This window comes from Garra rufa, chromosome 21 (assembly GCF_049309525.1).
Source record: "Garra rufa chromosome 21, GarRuf1.0, whole genome shotgun sequence".
Taxonomy (NCBI): Eukaryota; Metazoa; Chordata; class Actinopteri; order Cypriniformes; family Cyprinidae; genus Garra; species Garra rufa.
Window position 1 is genome coordinate 13,304,066 of NC_133381.1, and position 22,793 is coordinate 13,326,858.

General features: G+C 35.3%; 1 protein-coding gene across 15 annotated transcripts in view; it reads right to left on the reverse strand.

Moving 5' to 3' along the window:
- Positions 1 to 22,793, reverse strand: part of nrxn3a (neurexin 3a) — a 384,050-nt gene that overhangs the window by 268,388 nt on the left and 92,869 nt on the right. For all 15 annotated transcript variants that reach the window (XR_012341102.1, XR_012341101.1, XR_012341100.1 and 12 more), the window contains exon 9: positions 21,308 to 21,691. Coding sequence is in view for 12 of the 15 variants with exons in the window: in XM_073826841.1 (XP_073682942.1) it covers positions 21,308 to 21,691 (384 nt within the window). In the remaining 3 variants the exon portion in view is untranslated. The remainder of the gene's footprint in view (positions 1 to 21,307; positions 21,692 to 22,793) is intronic.

Genomic DNA, 22,793 nt, shown 5'->3' on the forward strand with positions numbered 1-22,793 from the left:
CAGAGATCTTCACAGGGTGGCAGTGTTTCTCAATAAGGGGCCGATGTTACACAACAGCATCCGGCAGCCATCTTGAGAGACTCACTTATGAGATTTGACACAGTGCTGGTTCCTCTCTAAGCGTCTCGTAAATCCGTCTCGGGACATGTGAGGCGAGGGCACTCATTCACTGTATTTACCTGTAAAACGTGGCCGTCTTTCCCTCTTTCAGATTTGTAAGCTGGGATAATTAATGCAGTTCATGTAGCTGTATGAAAATGCTGTGCACATCTGACATTTCGGTATATTAATTAAGCCTGCTTTTGTTTTCCTATGTAAATAATGAACACGGAACTTATTCAATCACATGCCCGAATGAAACACGGTTCATGAAAGTCAAATGAGCTGCAAAAAGCATTACTCATGGGAGAAGCTAATTCAATAAATAAAGGGCTTTAACTGACATTCCATCTCACTAATTGATGACTGAATAGATGGAATGTTTAATCACAATTGTTTTTGCTCTCTCTCTCTCTGTGCTGCATCTGAACTTTTGGATGTGTGTTATCTTTCACAAACACATCTTTCATGCATTTATGCTTTTGAGCACTCATGCACAGATATGCAATTCAGATTTCAAGCAGTGTGACATGGTATACTCAAGCTGAGAACCTTTTTGTAATTATTTTATGATTAGAGCCAAAAAAAAAAAAAAAAAAAAAAAAAGAATATATATATATTAGTGGTGGGCCGTTATCGGCGTTAACGTGCTGCGTTAACGTGAAACTCTTATCGCGCGATAAAAAAAATATCGCCGTTAATCTATTCTCAAAGTTGGGTTGGGAGCTGGGTCTAAACTACGCAAGCTATGATGACTTTCACCTTGATAGTTTAACGCGGATGTATACCGAAGACTGTAGTAGAATATGGTCGCGCGTTTAAGTCTCCTCCGCCAAAACACAGACGGGATCGCGTCATCCTCCATTCATAAAAACCGAATCTACTATAGCGAAATGCCACGTAAATTCGTCGTTTTTTGGATTCATAAATCAAATGTTGGTCAGTCACTTAATTCAAATCGCGATATGGACTAGTGTATGTGAAAACTGAAATGCAAAAAGACCGTTTTAATATGAATCCGATATGTTCCGTTTGCCTAGCTGTATGTATGCATTGCGGAGACGAGCTTTTACTACACGCATACTGAAACACACGTGACGCTCCCGCTAATTTTTGGCATTTGCATCTCACATGAACAGATAAACTCAATCTCCCAAACTGCTGTGAGTGTCACTTATACCGTTTCATTTGAGAAAACTAGCATCATATCATACTGTATGACACAGAAACTTCTCGGCAACCTGTCAAAATAAAAGTACGGTGTAACATGTAATGGGCTGGGTAGGTGTTGACGTTAAAAAAAACACAATCTAATAGGTAGAAAAAATAATTTCATTGTTAGTTAGTTAGTAAACACAAGTACATCTAATTGAACATAATTTATTTTCATCAACAAATTATCATAGAACAGCTTCATGAGCTTTATGATCCATTCTCAAAGACTTTAAGTCATTATTTGGGTAGCACACATATTCTGAATGCCTTCAGCAGAATTCAAATTAGCCATTTTAATCTAGATTAATCTAGATTAATTCCAAAATTTAATCTAGATTAATCTAGATTAAAAAAATTAATCTATGCCCACCCCTAATATATATATATATATATATATATATATATATATATATATATATATATATATATATAATCACTTGTCACACTGCAGGACTATTTACTGAAAGTGAACATGTCAAATAAACAGAATGTCAAAAATTTAAAAATATATAAATAACAAATAAATATATACAAATTGTGTCAGTCAAAAGTTTTTGAACAGTAAGATTTTTAATGTTTTTAAAGTATCTTCTGCTCACCAAGCCTGCATTTATTTGATTCAAAGTACAGCAAAAACAGTAAAATTGTAACATATTTTTACTATTTAAAATAACTGTTTTTTATTTGAACATATATTTTAAAATGTAGGCTAATTTATTCCTGTGATTTCAAAGCTGAATTATTTGCATTTAGCATTACTCCAGTCACATGATCCCTCAGAAATCATTTTAATGTTCTGATTTCCTGCTCATAAAAACATACATTATTATTACAGCTGAGTAGATTTTTTCAAGTTTATTTGATGAATAAAAAGTTCAGAAGAACAGCATTTATCTGAAATATATATTTTTTTAACATTATAAAATGTCTTTTAAAGCATCCTTGCTAAATAAAAGTATTAATTTCTATAATTTCTTATAAAAACAAATATTAATACTGACTCCAAATTCTGATCTTTGGATATTTCTATTCATCAAAAAATCCTGAAAAAATGCAGTTTTAAATATTGATAATAATAATAACAAAAATCTTTCTTGAACAGCAAATCATCATATTAGAATGATTTCTAAAGGATCATCACTATAGACTGGAGTAATGATGCTAAAAATGTATCTTTGATCACAGGAATAAATTACATTTTAAAATATATTCAAATAGAAAACAGTTATTTTAAATAGTAAAGATATTTCAAAATTTCCTGTTTTTGCTGTATTTGGATCGAATAAATGCAGGCTTGGTGAGCAGAAGAGACTTCTTTAAAAAAAACATTAAAAATCTTCCTGTTCAAAAACTTTTGACTGGTAGTGTATACATACACGTCTACTTAAGGTCTAAAAAGACACTTGCATAAATAAATAAATTTGGTGTAGAGTTTACCTTGAAACCATTTTCAGTCAGAAATTGCTAGTGAATTTTTTACAAACAATTACAAAGAAATGGCAAGTAATACATGAAATTTTAAAGTACAAAGACTGAAAAAGTATTTTCTTGTACCTGTTCTATTTCTATTTTGAAATAAAAAAAAATAATAATAATAATTTTCTATATTTATTAAATTTGAAAAATCTTTTTTAAACAACTGGTGCATTTTTCAATAAAAATGCATTAAATGTGAGCACATTTATTTATTTCGAGTTACAGGCCTTGCTTGTGGCGCCGGTAACACATTTGTGTCATAACGTTTCGATTAACCCGGATGGCTAGCGCTGTGGAATACAAATGTATTGATTTAGCTTCTAATATTGAGTGAGCACAGGCTGCTTAATTAAGGTGTATCTGTGATATGATCTATCATCATCATCCGTGCGCCACAGAGGGATCAGACTGACCTGTACCGAGCTCTGTCTCAATGACATAATGAGAGAAACATCAGGCATAAAAGGCAATCAATGTTCATTAAATTGTCAGTCTTCCTGCTGCTCACCGGCAGACGACAAACTCTAAACTGAAGATGACAAGGACATTAATGCAGACAGCAATTCAACCTTCAATCTCTCCTGTGAGACAGAGACGTGCAGAGACCATTTGGTAAGCAGCGCCTCAAAACAGAGCAGCTGTAGCCGTCCAGTTAGACTCTTAACCTTTAGCAGCTCCTGTGGTGCCACATGCTGGAAATTAAGATAGAAAGAGAGAGATTTTTGATACCTCTGCCAACTGCCCAGTTTAGATTTGAGGTAATTCCTAATGACACTTCATCAACAGTTGTGAGTATGAGAGATAATTATAATAATAATAAGCAATTCAGGTGTACTAAAGGAATAGATCAGGCAAAAATGAAAATTTGCTGAAAATGTACTGAAGATGAAGATGAGTTGGAGGCTCTGCAGTGAATGGGCGCCATCAGAATGAGAGTTCAAACAATAATATGTGACACTGGACCACAAAACCAGTCTTAAGTAGCATAGGTATATTTGTAGCGATAGCCATAAATACACCGTATTATGTAGTCAAAATTATCGATTTTTCTTTTATGCCAAAAATCATTATGATTAAGTAAAGATCATGTTCCATGAAGATATTTTATAAATTTCCTACCATAAATATATCAAAACTTAACTTTTGATTAGTAATATGTATTGCTAAGAACTTCATTTGGAACACTTTAAAGGCGATTTTCAATGCTTAAATCTCTGTCTGGTTTTGCCCAGGGTCCCATATAATTATGTTTGTAAGCTACATGTTTCTAAGAAACAAATCCATAATTAGGACACTCCTAACTTTAAACCATTGCTTCTGGCTAAAATACAAGTCCTTTATCCACAATATTTCAATCTCTAGTGAAAAAGTTGTCTCATCTGAATCAGGAGAGAAATATACACAGATTTACAAGCATCATTTACAAGCAAAAACAGTTCTAAACCAATACGTCAGTGGATTTTGATGTGAGACATCAACAAGGTATGGACTGGAGTAAGCATTATTATGGATAATGGACTTGTATTTTAGCCAGAAACAACAATAGGTGAGTAATAATTGATGGATTTGAGTCATTACTACAACATTAGGGCATTACTTGTGGATAAAATACATGCCTGTATACACATTTCTGCAACACTGTAATTATGTACCGTACTGAACTTTTCACGGAAGTTTAAAAGTGAAATGCCCAGAGAGTGGCGCTAAAACACATGTTCAATACGTAACCGTGGCACATTTTTATTGCGTTGGTATAGGCACATATTGCTGTGTTTTTATTATGCTGCTTAAAGGAGTAGTTCACTTTCAGAACAAAATTTACAGATACTGCACTCAACCCCTTGTCATCCTAGATGTTCATGTGTTTCTTTCTTCAGTCGTAAAGAAATGGTGTTTTTTGAGGAAAACATTTCAGGATTTCTCTCCATATAATAGACTTCTATGGTTTGGAACTTCCAAAATGCAGTTTAAATGCAGCTTCAAAAGGCTCTAAATGATCCCAGCCAAGGAAGAATTGATAAGATCAGTTATTTTCTAAAAACATTTACAACTTAAATACTTTTTAATCTCAAACCCTCGTCTTGACGAGCTAGACAAAACAAGCATTTAAGGTTAAAAAAGTATATAAATTGTAATTTCTTTTAGAAAATAACTCATTGTTTTCCTTGGCTGTGATGGTTTAGAGCCCTTTGAAGCTGCATTTTAGAAGTTCAAATTCGGGGGCACCATAGAAGTCCATTATATGGAGAGAAATCCTGAAATGTTTTACTCAAAAAACATAATATGGCTGTTCAAAATTCAGATATTCAGGGAGTGTTGCTAAAGGATGCTCTATTGTGTTGGACGATACAACTAAACCAATAGTGTTAACCAATGCAAAAGTGATATTAAAAGGAATTTGTTGATGCAGCCGTGCTATTTTAAATTCCTTGTTAAATTCCAAATGCGGATTTGAGCTGTTTTGTCGAACTGTACTTTCTCGGGGTCGTACCGGAGCTCTTCATCACTCAAGTGCAACGCTGTATCATATGAAGCTGTATATGTGACAACAATGTTCAAAAGTGTCCGTTTTCAAACCGCACAGAATGTTAAAATTGTCATAACATAAAAAAGTCATAACATAATATTCCGCAGGTCACTGTGTGAAAATTATAAATATTCATCAAAACTCTGTACCTGTAAATCATAGTTTGTGTGAAAAAGAATAAAAGTTGTCGGAGTTCTGAACCTCTAGTGTTTATTTCAACTGGAAATTGTAGCAATTTGTACATATAGATGCACTTTTACAGGTTTGCAGGAATGTATATAGAGCTAAGTATTTCCAGCTATTTCTGCTGTGGATGAAATGATGTGAAAACTAAACGAAACCTTTTACTAAAGCTAAATCATTCAGGAAATTGTTCAGCACAGACTTGCAGGTGGTCACACCCACACAAACAGTCACATCCACACGTTAAAATAATGCGTCACAGGTGTGTGTTCTATTTTGTAGAGAAGCAAATACCCAGATGATGCTAATTACAGTGTCTAACAAGTGCGAAAGAGACGTGATTTTGGGTCACTGCCATAATCACACAGTATACATGAAACAGAGTCACTTTCAATGAGTATTATTTTGTCATAAGGGAGAAAAATTGTTGTTCACAGCACAACTGCTCAACAATCCTAACCCATCATAAATCTAAAAGAGAATCAGGTTTAAATGTGATTATAATGACTTACAGGCCATTTATTTTACATAAGATGACTATCCTGAAATGCCACGTAAAGGGGTTAACCAAATGAATCTATTATGTTACTTAAATTGGAAAATACTGTATTAATAATACTTAACATTTAAATCTGGTTCATCTTAGAAACAGAAATGAAGCACATCATTATGCATAGCATCAAATATCCAGAAAACAGCATCTGTCCTTAAAATGTCCTCTATCTGCCTTGGTTGACAATCACAGAGATTTATTTCCGTCCTGTGCCACTAGATGGCAGCAGATGCCTTATGATGACAATGCATGCAAAATCAATATCTTGCAGTGTTTTTTAAACGGTTGTACAACAATTAATGTCAACCATTGTTAAATACAGATAACTAAAAGCACTTCTGCATGGCTACGGTAAACAATAAACAATTTTAAAGAACCCGTACCGCCTGTAAATAGACAACATGAGGGTTTCTAACTGTATGCATCCTCCAAAACCACTTAAAATTATAAATCAGTTCTCACGCTCTGGTCCGCTAGTGTGGGCACGGGACTGGTTTATAGTGAAACCCTGAAGGGGAGTTTCTGACACCCGCAGTTGCCATAAATAGCGGATCATAGCTATACTGCAGCAACAATTTGAATAATTTAGAGCCAGCCTTAAAAAAGAGAAAAGGAGGACCAAATACAGTAAGCATATCCTCCTCCACGTGCTGCCTCTCTGCTCCTCCCAACGCTGACACAAAAGGATTTACTCTGTTCTGTTTCAGCCACGATTGTGGAAGCAGCTTGCGGACCGCTCTCGTCTGCACTCATTTAGCTTCAGAGCTGGATTAGAAACAGTTCAATAACTCTCCTGCCACTGAAAATAAACTGTTTTCAACCGCAGAGCCACACCGCTTACAGCAAACCCACAAGTCCTCCATGAATCCTTCTCTTCTTGGGTTTCTTATTTTATTGTAGACAGCAGAGAATAGCAGGGAGAGGCCCATATAAAAATCACAGATCTTTTTAATATGTATTATTTCTCCAAGACAGCAATGAAATTAAATAGAGAGCTAATTAAGACTTTTGTTTAAATGCAATGTACAAGAGACTTCAGTATCACAAACTGTACTTGCACTGGCACACATGTGCTAGTTCCCATATTTCTCGTCTTTCTCATGCCGACTCTCTCTATGCTTCCCTACTGTGCTCTCCTTCCTTGTCCTTTCATGGCTCATTTAAATTTTCCAAGGGAAGAAAGAAGGAATGCCAAAGATGACTATAGAAACAATGAGTTAACAGTCTGGTTTCACCTGACGAAGGTCTTCGCCTTCGAAGATTTTTGAGGCTGCCAACACCTGCGATCTGAAAAATGTAGCAGGCCTGTGAGTGACTGCTAAGAGCATGTTAGGTGGATTATTGTGGGCCGTCACCTCTTGCTCCTCTAACCAGCTGTGACGGGGGGCAGACAGAGACCTCAGCTCCTGTGTGCCTCCATGCATGTAGAGGAGGGCGAGAAAAAAGCTGCACTGATGTAAAATGAGATACTATGGGATGTGAATGCTCATTGATGACTAATTTACTTGGTGTCAGCTTGAATTTGCAGTGTGATAAAACACTATTTAAATGCTCAGTACTTTTCAGTGACCTGAGAGTCAGCTTATACATAGTCAAAAATCTGTCTATGCGACATTATCAGCATAAAGTTGGATTCAAGACGCAGCATTTTTATAAAAAGAATTACAAGGAAGACAAGAACAGATTTATGACCAACATGTAAAAAAGTGGCCAAGCTCAGTTTGTTTCTTTTCACATTTGAGTTTAGGAGCAGATAAACATTGTAGCACACCTCCCATCCAATAAATAGCAATAAGCTTTGTGCTTTGTTGCTTTTGATATGAAACTCAGACTCAGATTTCAAATTCTGTCCATTTTATTGCAATATTCAAACAAAATTCTGCTGCTGTTTTAATGTGGAGGGACAGATCACTGTACTGCCCTCCAAAGGCAAAGCGCAGTAACTACAGATTTGGTCAAAATTGAGTTAAGGCTTAAAGGGATGGTTCGGAGTAGAATTGACTTCATTGCTATGCACTCCGAAGCCCATCTAAATACCCCATCCGAAGTTTTTTTTACCTTAGTCGAACATTTATGGAGATATTAGAGTTTTTCGAATTGCATGTAACAGCAGTGAATAGTACATGTGATGTATCTCGTAAATTGCACCACTAAACGTGCAAGTAATCTTACCAAACTTGTACAGTAGTGTAAATAGGTTATGTACTCACAAAACGCTGCATCAGAACATTTTTAAGTCCACCATGAGTGTTTTAAAAACACGTTTTAGCCGATCCCTACTAGTCTCAAAAACTACAAATGGCGACACGTCGACGTCACTTCCCTGGTTTGAAAAAAGCATGTAAAAGTCCTCCTACTACATCTGTGTGCATGTCAACTTGTAGGAGGACTTTTACGTGCTTTTTTCAAACCAGGGAAGTGACGTCAACGTGTCGCCATTTGTAGTTTCGAAATTCGAAAAAAAAACTTTGGATGGGGTATTTAGGCTTCGGAGTGCATAGCAATGAAGTCAATTCTACTCCGAACCATCCCTTTAAAATGAACTTTGTGACAATTGTTTTGTCTTGTGGCAAAGTCTCCTGGTTCAGTTTTGTCCTGTTTAAGAGAAACAAGAGTGTCAACATGTTTGACTAGCTGGTGTAAAAACTTTAAAGGCATTTTTCTCAGTTTCAGTGTTGGCGTAGTTACTGCACTTTGCCTTTGGAGGACAATGTAGCGAACCACATGTGAACTGATCATCTTCTCCACTTTACAGCATGAAATAAACATGAATGAACATCCGAAGGTATGTTAAAAGAGACCACAACTTACTAGAATGCATATTCTGTCCCATAATCGCTCAATCAGTGTTTGAACCATGCAAAGACATCAATATATAACAGCTTTTAAACGATATGTGACATAACGTCACATTTACCTCAGAAAAAAAACATATTTCATGACCATAAACACATTAGTCAGCTACAAAAATGAACTCTATGTTTAATTTATGTATGAATAAATCCAGCAAGTTTTTATGACAGCCAGCATTTAAATGTTTATATTTAAAAAAAAAAAAAAAACTAAAACAATTTGGAGTAGAAAGTAGTTATGTAAATAGTTATGTAATTGTAACTTTATTATTATAAAAACCTAATTGAGCGTAATTTAAGCCTTTGTATACAAATCAGTTCATTTTAACCGTCAATATTATAGTAATATAGTTCCAACTGACTCTCATGTATATTTACAGCATTAGTTGAGATTTAGCAGAGATTTCTTTTCCTTGATAAACAGATTGCAAAATGACTAGTTTACAGCAATTATGAAATATATAGTTGCAATGAGAAATACCAATTCACAATTAACTTTTTCTTATCCAATGGCAAAAATAAATAAGTAACGAACACAGTACTGCTAGTTGTAAACTCAAAAGGTCAGGATAGATAGACATAGACAGACAGACAGATTTGCTGTTCACTTCCTGTGGTAAATTAAAAATGCAGATATTCTGTTCCACTGTCTGCTCATTTCAATAATTATTCAAGTCTGCATGACAGATAAGTGCTCAGAGACAAAAAAAAAAGACTGGAAAAAAACATACTTCCATTTCCTCTGAATACTGAAAGAAATTAACGTTCCTGCCACAACAGAAAAATAATAAGTTGCTTTCACGTTCTTCTGTGCTCATGTATTGTGTTAAATCACAAACTGAAGGAGTCAAAAACAAAAGTATTATCTTAATAAGAGCATTGTGATTAGCTCAGAGCTACAGAAATTCATGCTACTCCGCCACACTAGTATTACACAAGATGGCAGACTGAGACAAAGTAAATTCATTTAATTTTGTGTTTTGAGTTTCTACTCCAATAAAGAGTGTTTATGTATAGTCAAGCCTGAAATTATTCATACCTCTGGCAGATTCTTACTTAAAGTTACTTTTATTCAACCAGCAAGTTTTTTTTTTTTTATTAAAAATGACACAGAGTACAAGAGGCATCTTTTTTCCATGGTGGAAAAAAATTATTACTCAACTTTTATTTACATTTAAATAAAAAGTGGCATGTCCAAAATTATTCATACCCTTCTCAATAATCAATAGAAAAGCCTTTATTGGCTATTACAGCAATCAAACGCTTCCTATAATTGCTAACCAGCTTTTTGCATGTCTCCACTGGTATTTTTGCCCATTCATCTTTAGCGATGAGCTCCAGCTCTTTCCGTTTGGAGGGTCTCCTTGCCATCACCCTGATCATTAGCTCCCTCCACAGATTCTCAATTGGATTTAAGTCAGGACTCTGGCTGGACCACTGCAAAACGTTAATGTTTTTGTCTGCTAACTATTTCTTCACTACTTTTGCTGTGTGTTTTGGGTCGTTGTCGTGCTGAAATGTCCACTGGTGCCCAAGGCCAAGCTTCTCTGCAGACTGCCTGATGTTGTTGTTGAGAATTTTGATGTATTGCTCCGTTTTCATGGTGCCGTTTACTGTGATTAGGTTCCCTGGTCCACCAGCTGAAAAACACCCCCAAAACATTAGGTTCCCACCACCATGTTTGACAGTGGGGATGGTGTTCTTAGGGTTGAAGGATTCTCCTTTTTTACACCAAATGAAGGCTACAATTGAATTCAGTTCAATTTTTGAGTCCAGAAGTCTTCTTCCTTGTCCAGATGAGCATTTGCAAAGGCCAAGCCTAGGATGCTTTAGAACAGCTTGGACTATTTGGAATGGTATAGAACTTTGGAATTTTCCATAGAGTGTGACAGTTTGCAAAGGGTATGAATAATTTTGGACATGCCACTTTTTGTTCAAATGTAAATAAAAGCTGAGAAATATTTTTTTCCACAATGATGCCTCTTGTACATCATCTTAGTATCTTTTGGGAGAACCCTGTATCATTTCTAGTCAAAAAAAAAAAAAAAACTTGCTGGTTTAAAAAAAGTAACTAAGTCAGAATTTGCCAGGGGTATGAATAATTTTGGCCTTGACTGTATGTACAGTATAAACCATCTGTACAGCTTGTACAATAAAGGTACAGTATCTTCACTGATAATGCATTAGCAGACAAAGGTTCATTTTCAGCCTAAAACGATAAAAAGGTGCAATATTTCATAGCTTACCTAGCTGATGGTCTTTATTAAAGTGGGCTCATGACAGACTTTATTTTAAGATATTTAGTGATTCTAATTCATTCATTCTAGCTAACCATTTTGATTAGTCATGAACTCTCAGAAATGAGTTTTAATTCTGATCAGTACCAGAAAGGTTCATTGAAATCTATTGAATAATTCATCAAAATGCTTTTAAAACCTGAAATGGCTTCTGAAACCTTGATTTAAATCATCATATTAAATATCCAGGTCTGATTATAAAATGTTGCCTAATGCAAAAAAAAAAAAAAAAAAAAAGACTTGAAAACCTAATGAGCTTTATCAATAGTTCTATGATTAAGGAGATTCATATGGCTCCAACTGTCATCTTTGGGTCAGCAGTTGCAATGCATTATGGGATTTCCTTTTTTGTTAAAAAATACATGTTATGCTGCTATAAGTGGACATATATAGCAACAAAAAAGCTATGCATATGGCTGGAACAGATTCTAATGCAAGAATGCAAGAATAGAGTGAGAAAGGGAAAATAAAGAGCCGGAGAGAATGTGGAAACTCTTGAAATATCCAATATCCACAACTGTCAAGCAAAGCAATGCTATCTCCTATTTCCTCAGGCAGCGACGGAGACCACCTCTCCCCTTTCGTGATGGAATGGCATGTTTTGTACACTCACTTTGAATACTTTCTATTGATGGGGTCTGATATGTCAACACGCTGATGCATCTCGTAAAGGAACAAATCATTTTTACCCGGTTCTAAATAAAGAGCTACACAACGGCAGACACAAAGTTCCCTTTCACTTCCGTCTGGATGAGCTTGTGTACCGTGGCCAAATGAATGCTGTTGTTAGTGCTTCACTGATTGGCTATTCAGCGTGATTAGAGACTTTTCAAAAAGAGGTGAATGATAGGGAAGGAAAATCTGCAGAATATGAGCTGATTTCCTGAAGCTGTGAAATCAGGCAGATTGCTGGGGGTGGAAAGGAAGGGATGAGGGAAGATAACAAGGCCTCGGGACCACGGGGGCGGCACGTTTTGATCGACTGCTGTGAAATCTTATACTGACGTGTTTACCCCCAAGACCTGACTCGAGTGTTGATCCATACCCTCAATCCTCAGTCCAAAATGTCTGAGCATGTGGGTACGTACGTATATGCGAGTGTGGAATCGTATCTGTGCATTAGCATGCAAATAAATAAATATGTCGATTTACACAACCATTCAAAAGTATTTGAACAGTATGATTTTTAATGTTTTTAAAGAAGTCCCTTCTGCTCACCAAGCCTGTATTTATTTAATCCAAAATAAAGCAAAAGCAGTAATATTTTGAAATATTTTTACTATTTAAAATAACTGCTTTCTATTTTAATATATTTTAATATGTAATTTATTCCTGTGATCAAAGCTAAATTTTCAACATTTCAACATTGCTCCAGTCTTCAGTGTCCTAGCATCCTTCAGAAATCATTCTAATATTTGGATTTGCTGTTCAAGACACATATTATTATTATTATCAATATTTAAAACAATTGAGTACACTTTTTTCAGGATTCTTTGATGAATTGAAAGATCCACAGATCAGCATTTATCGGAAATAAAAAGCTTTTGTAACATTATGCACTATACCATTCAAAAGCTTGGAGTTACATATATTTTTTTTCTTTTCTGGAAATAAATTATATGAATTAATGCTTTTATTTAGCAAGGGTGCTTTAAATTGATCAAAAGAGACAATAAAGACATTTATAATGTTACAAAAGATTTCTATTTCAGATAAATGCTGTTCTTCTGAACTTTCTATTCATCAAAGAAACCTGAAAAAATATACTTAGATGTTTTCAACATAATAATAATATTAGTAAATGTTTTTAAGCAGCAAAACAGAATATTAAAATTATTTCTGAAGGATCATGTGACTGGAGTAATGAAGCCAAAAATTCAGCTTGGAAATCACAGTTATAAATTACATTTTAAAATATAATCAAATAGAAAACAGTTATTTTAAATAGTAAAAATATTTGCAAGGTTTTTTTGTACTTTGGATCAAATAAATGCGGCATTGGTGAGCAGAAGAGACTTAAAAATTAAAAATCATTTTTATTTTTCTATATTTTTAAATAAGTTTATATAATTAAATTTTATATTGATATAGTTTTTGAATTTTTATTTAAATACAATTAAATAAGAGAGTCATTTTTTGAGTTTTATTAAAAGGATCAGTTCACAGAAACATATATAAAAGAATAAGCAACAAACGAGTACTTAAAACGTATGAACTATTTTTAGCTTGATATATCATATTAAAAATGTAAAACTCAAGAGCACTAGCACTTGCATATTATGAAATGGACAAAGATGTCAATGAAAAAATGAAAAAAGCAGACTATCAGACTAACAGAATGTGGATAAACGCATTTGTAGCTGCATGAAGAAATTGCACGAATCTAGATCTTTTTCAATTCTATGTGTTTTGTCTTGTGAATTTTGCCATGAAAATGTTATAGTCCAATCATTGTGCATTTTACAAAGGTTCCTCCCCCTCATCATCTCTCCAAAGAGAATGAAAGAGAGAGACAGAGAGAGAAATGAATGCAATCAAAAGAAAAGACAACCTGAGGAAAGAGTAAAATCACTGACATAATTACCCAGATTAGGCTGGAAAGAGTAATTGCAAGATAAACCCTCACGGATGTCATCTCTATGTGCTCTTTGTGGCTTAATCAGAGACACTACAGTATCAAATCAATATATGCTAAAAGCCTTCGGCGGTAAAACATTTTGTGCTAAAACAGAACTGCAGTGCACTACCGAAAAACCTGCAGTTTGTGTTTTAAAGTTTTACAATGATCGCTTCACTACGGTCAAGCCTGGGAGAAATATAGTATTGACAAAAAGAAAGAAAAAACTCAGAATGTGAGTGAACTCAGTTGTGATTATATTTGAGTGTTGTTAAGGGACTGTAGCTCTAACATTCAGTGCACTCTCAGGTGATTTAAGGGCCATGGCTGTGGGGTCCACTTTGGCTCTCTGAGGCCCCCAGGCTGGGATAGATGACCTTCACACTGCCTGAATCAATAGCAATTAACTTGTGCGCTATAGCTAGTGGTGCTTAGTAGAAAACCAAAGTTCCCAGTACAAACACTAAAAACACATAAAAACAGAGAATTTAGACACATTAATGATATTAACAATCCGCATGGCAGACCATGCATATGAACTGAAATATCTGAGCCAGTTATCAACATATCAGCTCATCCCACAATCATCCGATCTCGTTATTTAATTTAGCATTACTGAGGCATGACCTGTCAAGGTACTTTTGTAATGATCAGGGTTGTTCGCACGGAAATGAGGTTTTGCATTTATTAACCAAACAAACTCATTTTCTACATTAATGACTGACGGAATTAACGTGCAAAATGAAATCTCAGCACTAAATTGGCAAGGCACATCAGTCGATGCGGTAAAATGAGTTCAATTACCGCATGGAAACAGGTTTTACCTGTTCACATGGTATTAGCTTTATTCTACTGTGAGCTATGACAGTGTTGCATTTTTTTAAAGGAAAATGTTTTAAACCATAATTTAGATGGACCACAAAACCAGTCTTAAAGGGGTCATATGATGCTTTAGGGTCCAAATGAAAAGTTTGTAATATACTTTGATTAAAAATTCTCTATGGTAGTGTAAAAAAACACTAATTTTACCTGGTAAAAAATGCCTCTGTTCTCAGCAAGCGATATCAGTACCTGGCCCTTTAAATGATATGAACCTCTGCTCACCCTGCCCTTCAGTTCTGTGGGGCGTGTCATTACATAGCACACGGGGTGTTGCCTAGACAACAGTTGGGGGTATAGTGAAGAAGACACTGTACAACCCCATCCATTTAAAATTTAATTTAAATACCGGAAATGGAACCGAAACAAGATGACACCCGCAAAGAAGTTCGGCAATTATGTTAGTTATTCACGTAAACATGAACCCATTTAGATAGATCAGCGGTCACATTCCCTCAGTGCTGTCAGTTTCCTTCTCACTCGGGGCGGGTCTATGCTAAAACACTACTGTCTATCAACTATCGCAGGAGCGGCCTCTGTCTGTGTTACGCCACAACGACAGGCATGTGAGAACGGCTCGATATGACAAGAGGCAAATTATTTTACTAAATTAAAAGAAAACTACTGGGTGGATCTTTGTCATTCTAGGGTGGTTGTGTACACACACTGCCAACACACATTTCAGTTCAAACAGCTTGTAAAAGTGCATGTGGCACCGGATGACCCCTTTAAGTAGCACAAGTATGTTTGTAGCAATAGCTAAAAATATTTTGTATTGGTCAAAATGATCAATTTTTCTTTTATGCCAAAAATCATTAGGATATTAAGTAAAGATCATAATCCATGAAGATATTTTGTAAATTTCCAAAACATAATTATGTTTTTAATATGCATTGCTATATTGATTGGAAAGCTTATTTATTCAGCTTTTAGATGCTGTATAAATTTCAGTTTAAAAAAAATACCCCTATGACTGGTTTTGTGGTCCAGGGTATATTAACATTAACACAAAACAGATTGTTATGATACTGGTTGGAATTATACTGTGCCATTCTGTGCAAAGATGGCACTTTTGCTTAATAACATGTATTAATGAAATTTTTATTATGCAAATAATAGACTATAAATAATAATAAGTAATAAATAGGACTGTGCTATATTGTGAATGTAGTCAATGCTATAATCAATGAGTTACGAATGATACAATATACAAAAAAAGCAATATTGTAATATGTAAAACTGCACAGTATGTATACTGTAAAACTGTACAACACTTTACTCATATCTTTCGCTCCTCAAAAAAGTCATTTACTGAGCTCATATGTAGTAAATAAGTAAATACAATGGTGCTGTGTGTAATTTTACGAATAAAATATAAAATGACCTAAAGAGATCCTAGCTACATAATGGATTTAATAACTCTTAAGAAAACATGATTCAGTTATTTCAGACTCTCCAGCTTGTGTTTGTTTTATATTCCAGCAGGCTATTCTGTGAGGGAAGTTTTCTTTGTTAAGAAGATAATTCATGCCAATCAAACTCACAAAAGTGAGAGACACATTCATATTCATGTTAATTTCTATGCATGCATGCAGGCTTTTTTTTTTTAGATAATATAAAATTGTATGAGTGCAAAACATTTAAGAGGTCATATTATGAGAAATCACTTTAGATAGTATTTTTTGTAAGCAATTTAAACAAATCTTTCTACTTTTAAATAAAACAATATTTTATTTTATTTTTAAATTTGCATGATATGACCCCTGTATTAAATCAATAAATCAATGAATCAATCAGCTACAGGCTTCTATGGAGCAGATAATAGATCTGGACAAATATCAGGTAGATGGGTGTGCAGTCTTGGCAGAGTGGGTTTAGAGTTATAACACGTAAAAAAAATTAAATTAAAAAAAAAAAAAAAAAAAAACGAAACTTGACAGTGTAGTTTAGCAAAACTATTAGACATCTGACTATCAGCACAGTCATAGGCATAAGCTGGTGTACTCAGTGACACAAGGTCTGTTTACTGGCTGCGTGATGCATATTGCACACTAGATTGTCAAGAGCTAGTGGCAAGCATCACTAATAATTATAATGTGTTCTTTTAAACGTTAGGGCTGTCTAGTCATTTTAGTGTTGGTTATTAGTTCAGGCATGAGCCGTGCAAATGAACAGTCCAGGTGCACACAGATGTGCATGTGTGTGTGGGTGACTGACACTTAGAGAGCTGAATATTTTGCCTCGTGGCATAAGTATAATCGAATGACAATGTTTAGACGCATTTCTATTCAGTATCAGAATATTTCTTATACTCGCTGTTCTCACAAACTCACTATAGAACTTGGTGAGACTCAAGTCTGATGCCCTTGCAGATGATTATGACTGACATTCACGGCAAATGACTGCGCAGAAGGTTGATTTACAGTCTGTGTCTGTGGCAATGGAGTGTTAAACAGTTGTATATGACTTCTACATTTGTCTAAAAACAGTGCACAAGGACAGAAAAATATATGACGTCCTCTGACGATACAAAAACACATTAAAATTTGCTATACCCTTTGTATCCTTCTGAGACTCATTTTTGCTCTTGATAGGGAGCATGAGCCAAAGTCTAAAATTAGTTCTTTATTAGGGGTTCAAGCATTCTGATCGTGCAGACTAAACCGTAAGTTATAGAGACTTAAAATATATATTTGGAGGGATGGTAGTATTCACACCGTTTACAAAATCAATCGGTGTTAGCCCCAATCGGTCTGACGGGGGCGCTACAACGATCAAAAGTATGAAAACGCTCATAACCCTGGTGAAATTTGTGGGTATTTTGCATTTTTGAGAAACCAACTTTTGCAAACTAGCATCTAATCGGAACTAAACCAGTGCGGGAAGAGTGAATATTAATAATTATTAAAATAAAGTTGAACTCGCAAAGGGACGCCAAAACATTCGAAAGGGGCAGGGCCACTTTTAGTAAAATGCCTATAACTCCTAAATGGGTTGAATGAGATATCCTTGCCAAACTCAGAACACGTATGTAAGAGCTCAATCTGAGGTTGGCCAAAAAACATGGCCACTATCGGCCGATGAAGTTTGAGCACCTATTAGACAAGGTTAACAAAGGCTGATCGGAACGAAACCCAGTGGGCCTGTTTGACTCAAGGTCTGTGAGAAATGTGAACAAAATCAGCCACTGGGGGGCGATATCACATTTTCCAAGGGCGAAAGCGATTGTACATTGCGTGGTTTTTTGCACATACACGCAATATTCATGTCATATGATAGAACACCTCATTCCAGACAACTTTCCCTCTAGAACCACTAATGTCAGTCAAATTGTTTAAATGATTGAGAAGACATAAAAAAAACTACTTTTGCGAACTAGCATCTACTTGGAACCAAACCAGTGCAGGAAGAGTGAATATTAATAATTATTAAAATAAAGCTGAACTTGCAAAGGGACGCCAAAACATTCGAAAGGGGCAGGGCCACTTTTAGTAAAATGCCTATAACTCCTGAATGGGTTGAATGAGATATCCTTGCCAAACTCATATGTAAGAGCTCAATCTGAGGTTGGCCAAAAAATATGGCCACTATCGGCCGATGAAGTTTGAGCACCTATTAGACAATGTTAACAAAGGCTGATCAATGTTAACAAAGGCTGATCGGAACAAAACCCAGTGGGCCTGTTTGGGTCTGTGAGAAATGTGAACAAAATCAGCCACTGGGGACCGAAAAGCGGTCCCCATTAGAACCACTAATGTCAATCAAATTGTTTAAATGATTGAGAAGATGTAAAAAAAAAAAAAACTACTTTTGCGAACTAGTCCTAGGTTGTTGTTTTTTTCTGGGGAAAAAAACACTGCAGTACAATTCTCTGGACTCTCTAGGTCAATAATGATCCAAAAAAGATGTTGAAATTTACATTTTGGGAAGCTATAACGGGGTCGTTTCGGGAAAAGGCCTGTCCAAATTTACCCCAAATCCTATGTAGCCTAAAGAAAACTCAAATCTTCATTAAAACCTGGTGAGCACATGCGACAAGTGATTCTAAACAAGCATGCAAAGTTTTGAAGGGGGGGGTCCAATGCTGTTTCATGCATGTTAAGTTATTTACACTGTTAAAGAGTTGGATTCTAATGCTAAGCATGGCCAAAGTTTCATAAAAAGTTTTGGACGTGTAATTCTGTACCGAATACACACTTCCGGGTTTCCTACAAGTTTCGGAAAGTTTTTTTTTCGATCATGGATCTTCATGATGTCCTGAAGGGTGGAACTCCTTGTATGGGCATTTCTCCTGAAAGAGCGCACCCGCGCACACATAGACCGGAGTGAGAGCAAGAACGCGCCCATCAGTGTGCTTCATTCGGCTGCACTGCTGCATGGGACTTACTCTGGAAGAATGTCTCTAAAGAAGTGTGGTTTCAGTTGTAAGGCAAAGATAACCTTGCTCAGCTTCCCAAAGAACCCAGCGTTACGTGAACAGAGGATGATGCAGTTTCTTTTTCTGGGGCAGAAACAGTTTTGCAAGTGTGTTTGTTGATGAACGTTTTATAAACAAGGCCCAGTTCGATGCTGGATTTTCACATCATTTGATACTGAAAGATGGAGCGGTCCCAACTACAAAAGATCCTGGTCATGATTCAGAACTGCAGATGGTAAGTGAAACGGCATCAAATGTCCGTGTTTTGTTGGCAATCGTTGTGCGAGCTCTCGTCAACCTTTAGCTCTGCCCACGGCGTGCCTCCAGGAGCTTGGCTGTTTTCCGAGAGAATCGTAAAGCTACATCTTTCTTTTGTAAATATGATAAAATGCTTTTTTAACAATCATTGATTTAGGTGGTTACAGGCTAGTAAAACAATATGTAAATGTCTTTTTCCATATTTGCTTAAATGACTTAAAAGTGCTTAAACCCCAGTAATCACCGCTTGTAGCTGTATTTTTAGTAGTAGTAGTAGTAGTAGTAGTAGTAGTGTTAGTTTAATTTTAATTTCTCATCTATTTCAATTTTACATCCTTTGTTCACTTTAATTTACCACGGATTCGTTTACAAACAAAGCACAATTCGACGCCGGATTTTCAGAAAGATTGAAACTAAAAGATGATGCTGTGCCAACTACAGTATATTGAATCCAACAGTAATGTTCAACCACACAAGTGTGAGTAAGTGTTTTTATTATCATTGCTTTGTCTGTTATTACAGTTATTATCATTTGATATGTAATGAGTATTTATGCATTTTTAATAGGGCTGGGTATCGATTCGATTTCGATTTTCAAGTTCTTAATTCGATTCGATTTTGATTCTCGATTCGATATTTTGATTTTACGTCTGGGTGATGTCTTGTCAAATGGCTCTGCAGATTTGTAGTATTACTACAGCATTTCACCTCAGAGTTGCTTATGTAAATACATATCGAAAAAATCAATACGTGGCTTCAATTTGAGAATCAATTTGAATCGACTACATTTTAAAAAACGATATATCGAAAAATCTATTTTTTTTGCCCAGCCCTAATTTTTAACCTAAATCACAGCAGCATCCATCTATAAAGGATGTAGGCCGTCAAACATACACAAGTATTAACCAATGATGGCACAGTGGGTATTCTACAATCCGTTACGCCTTTTCAAACAGAGCATTCTGATGGAGGGGTTAATAACAGGACAGAAAATAGCTTATTACTTCTAAATGATGTTTTTTGATGTAAAAATCTTGATAACATTATAAGTGGACCTCAGAAAATAGTACGGAATAATACAGGAAGCAGTTCATGACACCTTTAAAGGGACTTGCAGTACTTGGTCCAAACATTTTTACTTATATTTACTTCAAATCTACTTCTACTAAAAATGTGATGATCTAAACATGTTTTATAGATCATGAGTAAAATGAAAAAAGATAACAATGGCTTCTTGTAACATTACGCAAATGAATGAAGCCCAACAGAGAAACCATCTCTCCTGCCAACATAATAAGCAATTTGCTTTGCTCAGTGTTCACAGACACACTGGAAGTCCCTCTATTACCTGGTTACCTAGAACCCCTGCGTTCCGGTCCATATGGAGCCCTTCAAACATGCAGCCACAACAGACTCAAGCAAAAGATGCACAGCCACTTAAAAAACCCATCCATCTCCTGTCATCTACCCAAACAACTGTACATTCCACTTTATTTCAAATGCAAATGTAAATCTTCTTGTCTATGATATCCGAAGATCTATACTGTATGAGCGGCTGGACGTTTTCCAAGATATGACATCATCATGGATTTGACTCAGACGCAAGAGTCACTCCCCAAACCCCAGAGAACATCAGCTTCCATACAGCAATGTGCTGAGATATTAATGAGCTTATAGTTTAACTGATTATGTGAGAGCTAATCCGCTGTTTACAAACAGCAGCAGATGGGATTTTACAGGTGAGAAGCTAAACAAACTGGCGTGACGGTGATTGTAAACGGTCGTTTTTTTATTCAAATGTTGCAATTGAAATTAAACCCGCCTCTCGGGTTCATTCTTGAATAAAGCGAAAAATTCATTATAGGAAACCAGTGCCTGTTAGCTTTATATGAACTACTAAAGGAAAGGTAAATGTAAAGGCAGCTCAAACTCACCCCTCTCACACGTGCGGGACCAGTATCCTGTGCCTGTGCAATCACAGATAAAGCGATTCCATCCTTCTTTGCACACGCCTTTGTTCTTGCACGGATAGCTGTCGCACTGCTTGCCTGGCATTTTGTTGCAGGAAGGTTTGATGCCTGCACCGTTCTGGGCCTCAGCGATTTGCCTGATGTCCTTACTGCGGCCGTCAATGAACAGGTCCCGAATGCATCCCACGTAGCCGTAGTTTAGCATGGCGGTCCACAGTTCGGTGGGAAGGATAAGGCCGGCCCGGTTATCGGGGAGGCCGCCCAGGTACATGTCACCCTCCAGGTCCAGGATCTCATTTTCGCCACTGGCGGTGAACGGAGTGCGACGGCTGTTAACAGATATGGTGCCTGGAAAAAATTTAAAAATAAATCAAGAGAGATGGAGAAAATATGAGCCATAAAATACATAAAACACATTCACATAGTTATTGTTTGTGGTCCAGTAACGTAAAGTTTTTTTTTTTTTTTGGTTTGTATTTAACCCTAAAATGTCCCCAAAAGTAATTTTAATCTGACAAATCTTAATAATAATGTTTGTTGATGTAAATACTGCTGCAATAAAACAAATTAAATATATATACACTACCAGTCAAAAGTTTTGAACAGATTTTTACATATTACAATATTATTTATTATATATTTTTACATATTACAATATTACTGTTTTTTTACAGAAAAAAAAACAGTAATATTGTGAAATATTTTGACTATTTAAAAAACTGCTTTCTATTTTAATATATTTTAAAGTGTAATTTATTCTTGTGGTCAAACCTACATTTTTAGCATCATAGTGTCACATGACCCTTCAGAAATCTTTCTAATATGCTGATTTGCTGTTCAAGAAACATTTATTATTATTATAAATATTTTAAACAGTTCAGTACTTTTTTTCAGGATTCTTTGATGAACAGAAAGATCCAAATATTAGCATTTATTTGAAATAAAAAGATTTTGTAACATTATCCAATTTTGGGGGGAAATAAAATATATAAATTAATACTTTTTTTTAGCAAGTATGCTTTAAATTGATCAAAAGTGATGAAAAAGGTTACAAAAGATTTCTATTTCAGATAAATACTGTTCTTCTGAACGTTCTATTCATCAAAGAAACCTGAAAAAATTCTACTCTGCTGTTTATATATATATATATATATATATATATATATATATATATATATAAATATATATACATATTAGAATATTAGAATGATTTCTGAAGGATCATTTGACTGAAGTAATGATGCTAAAAAATCTACTTTTAAAAGCACAGAAATACATTTACTTTTTAAAATATATTCAAATAGAAAACATTTATTTTAAACAGTAAAAATATTTGTATGTATATGTTACTGTTTTTGCTGTACTTCAGATCAAATAAATGCAGGCTTAGTGAGCAGAAGAGACTTCATTAAAACATTGAATATCTTACTATTCAAAAACTTGTTAGAAA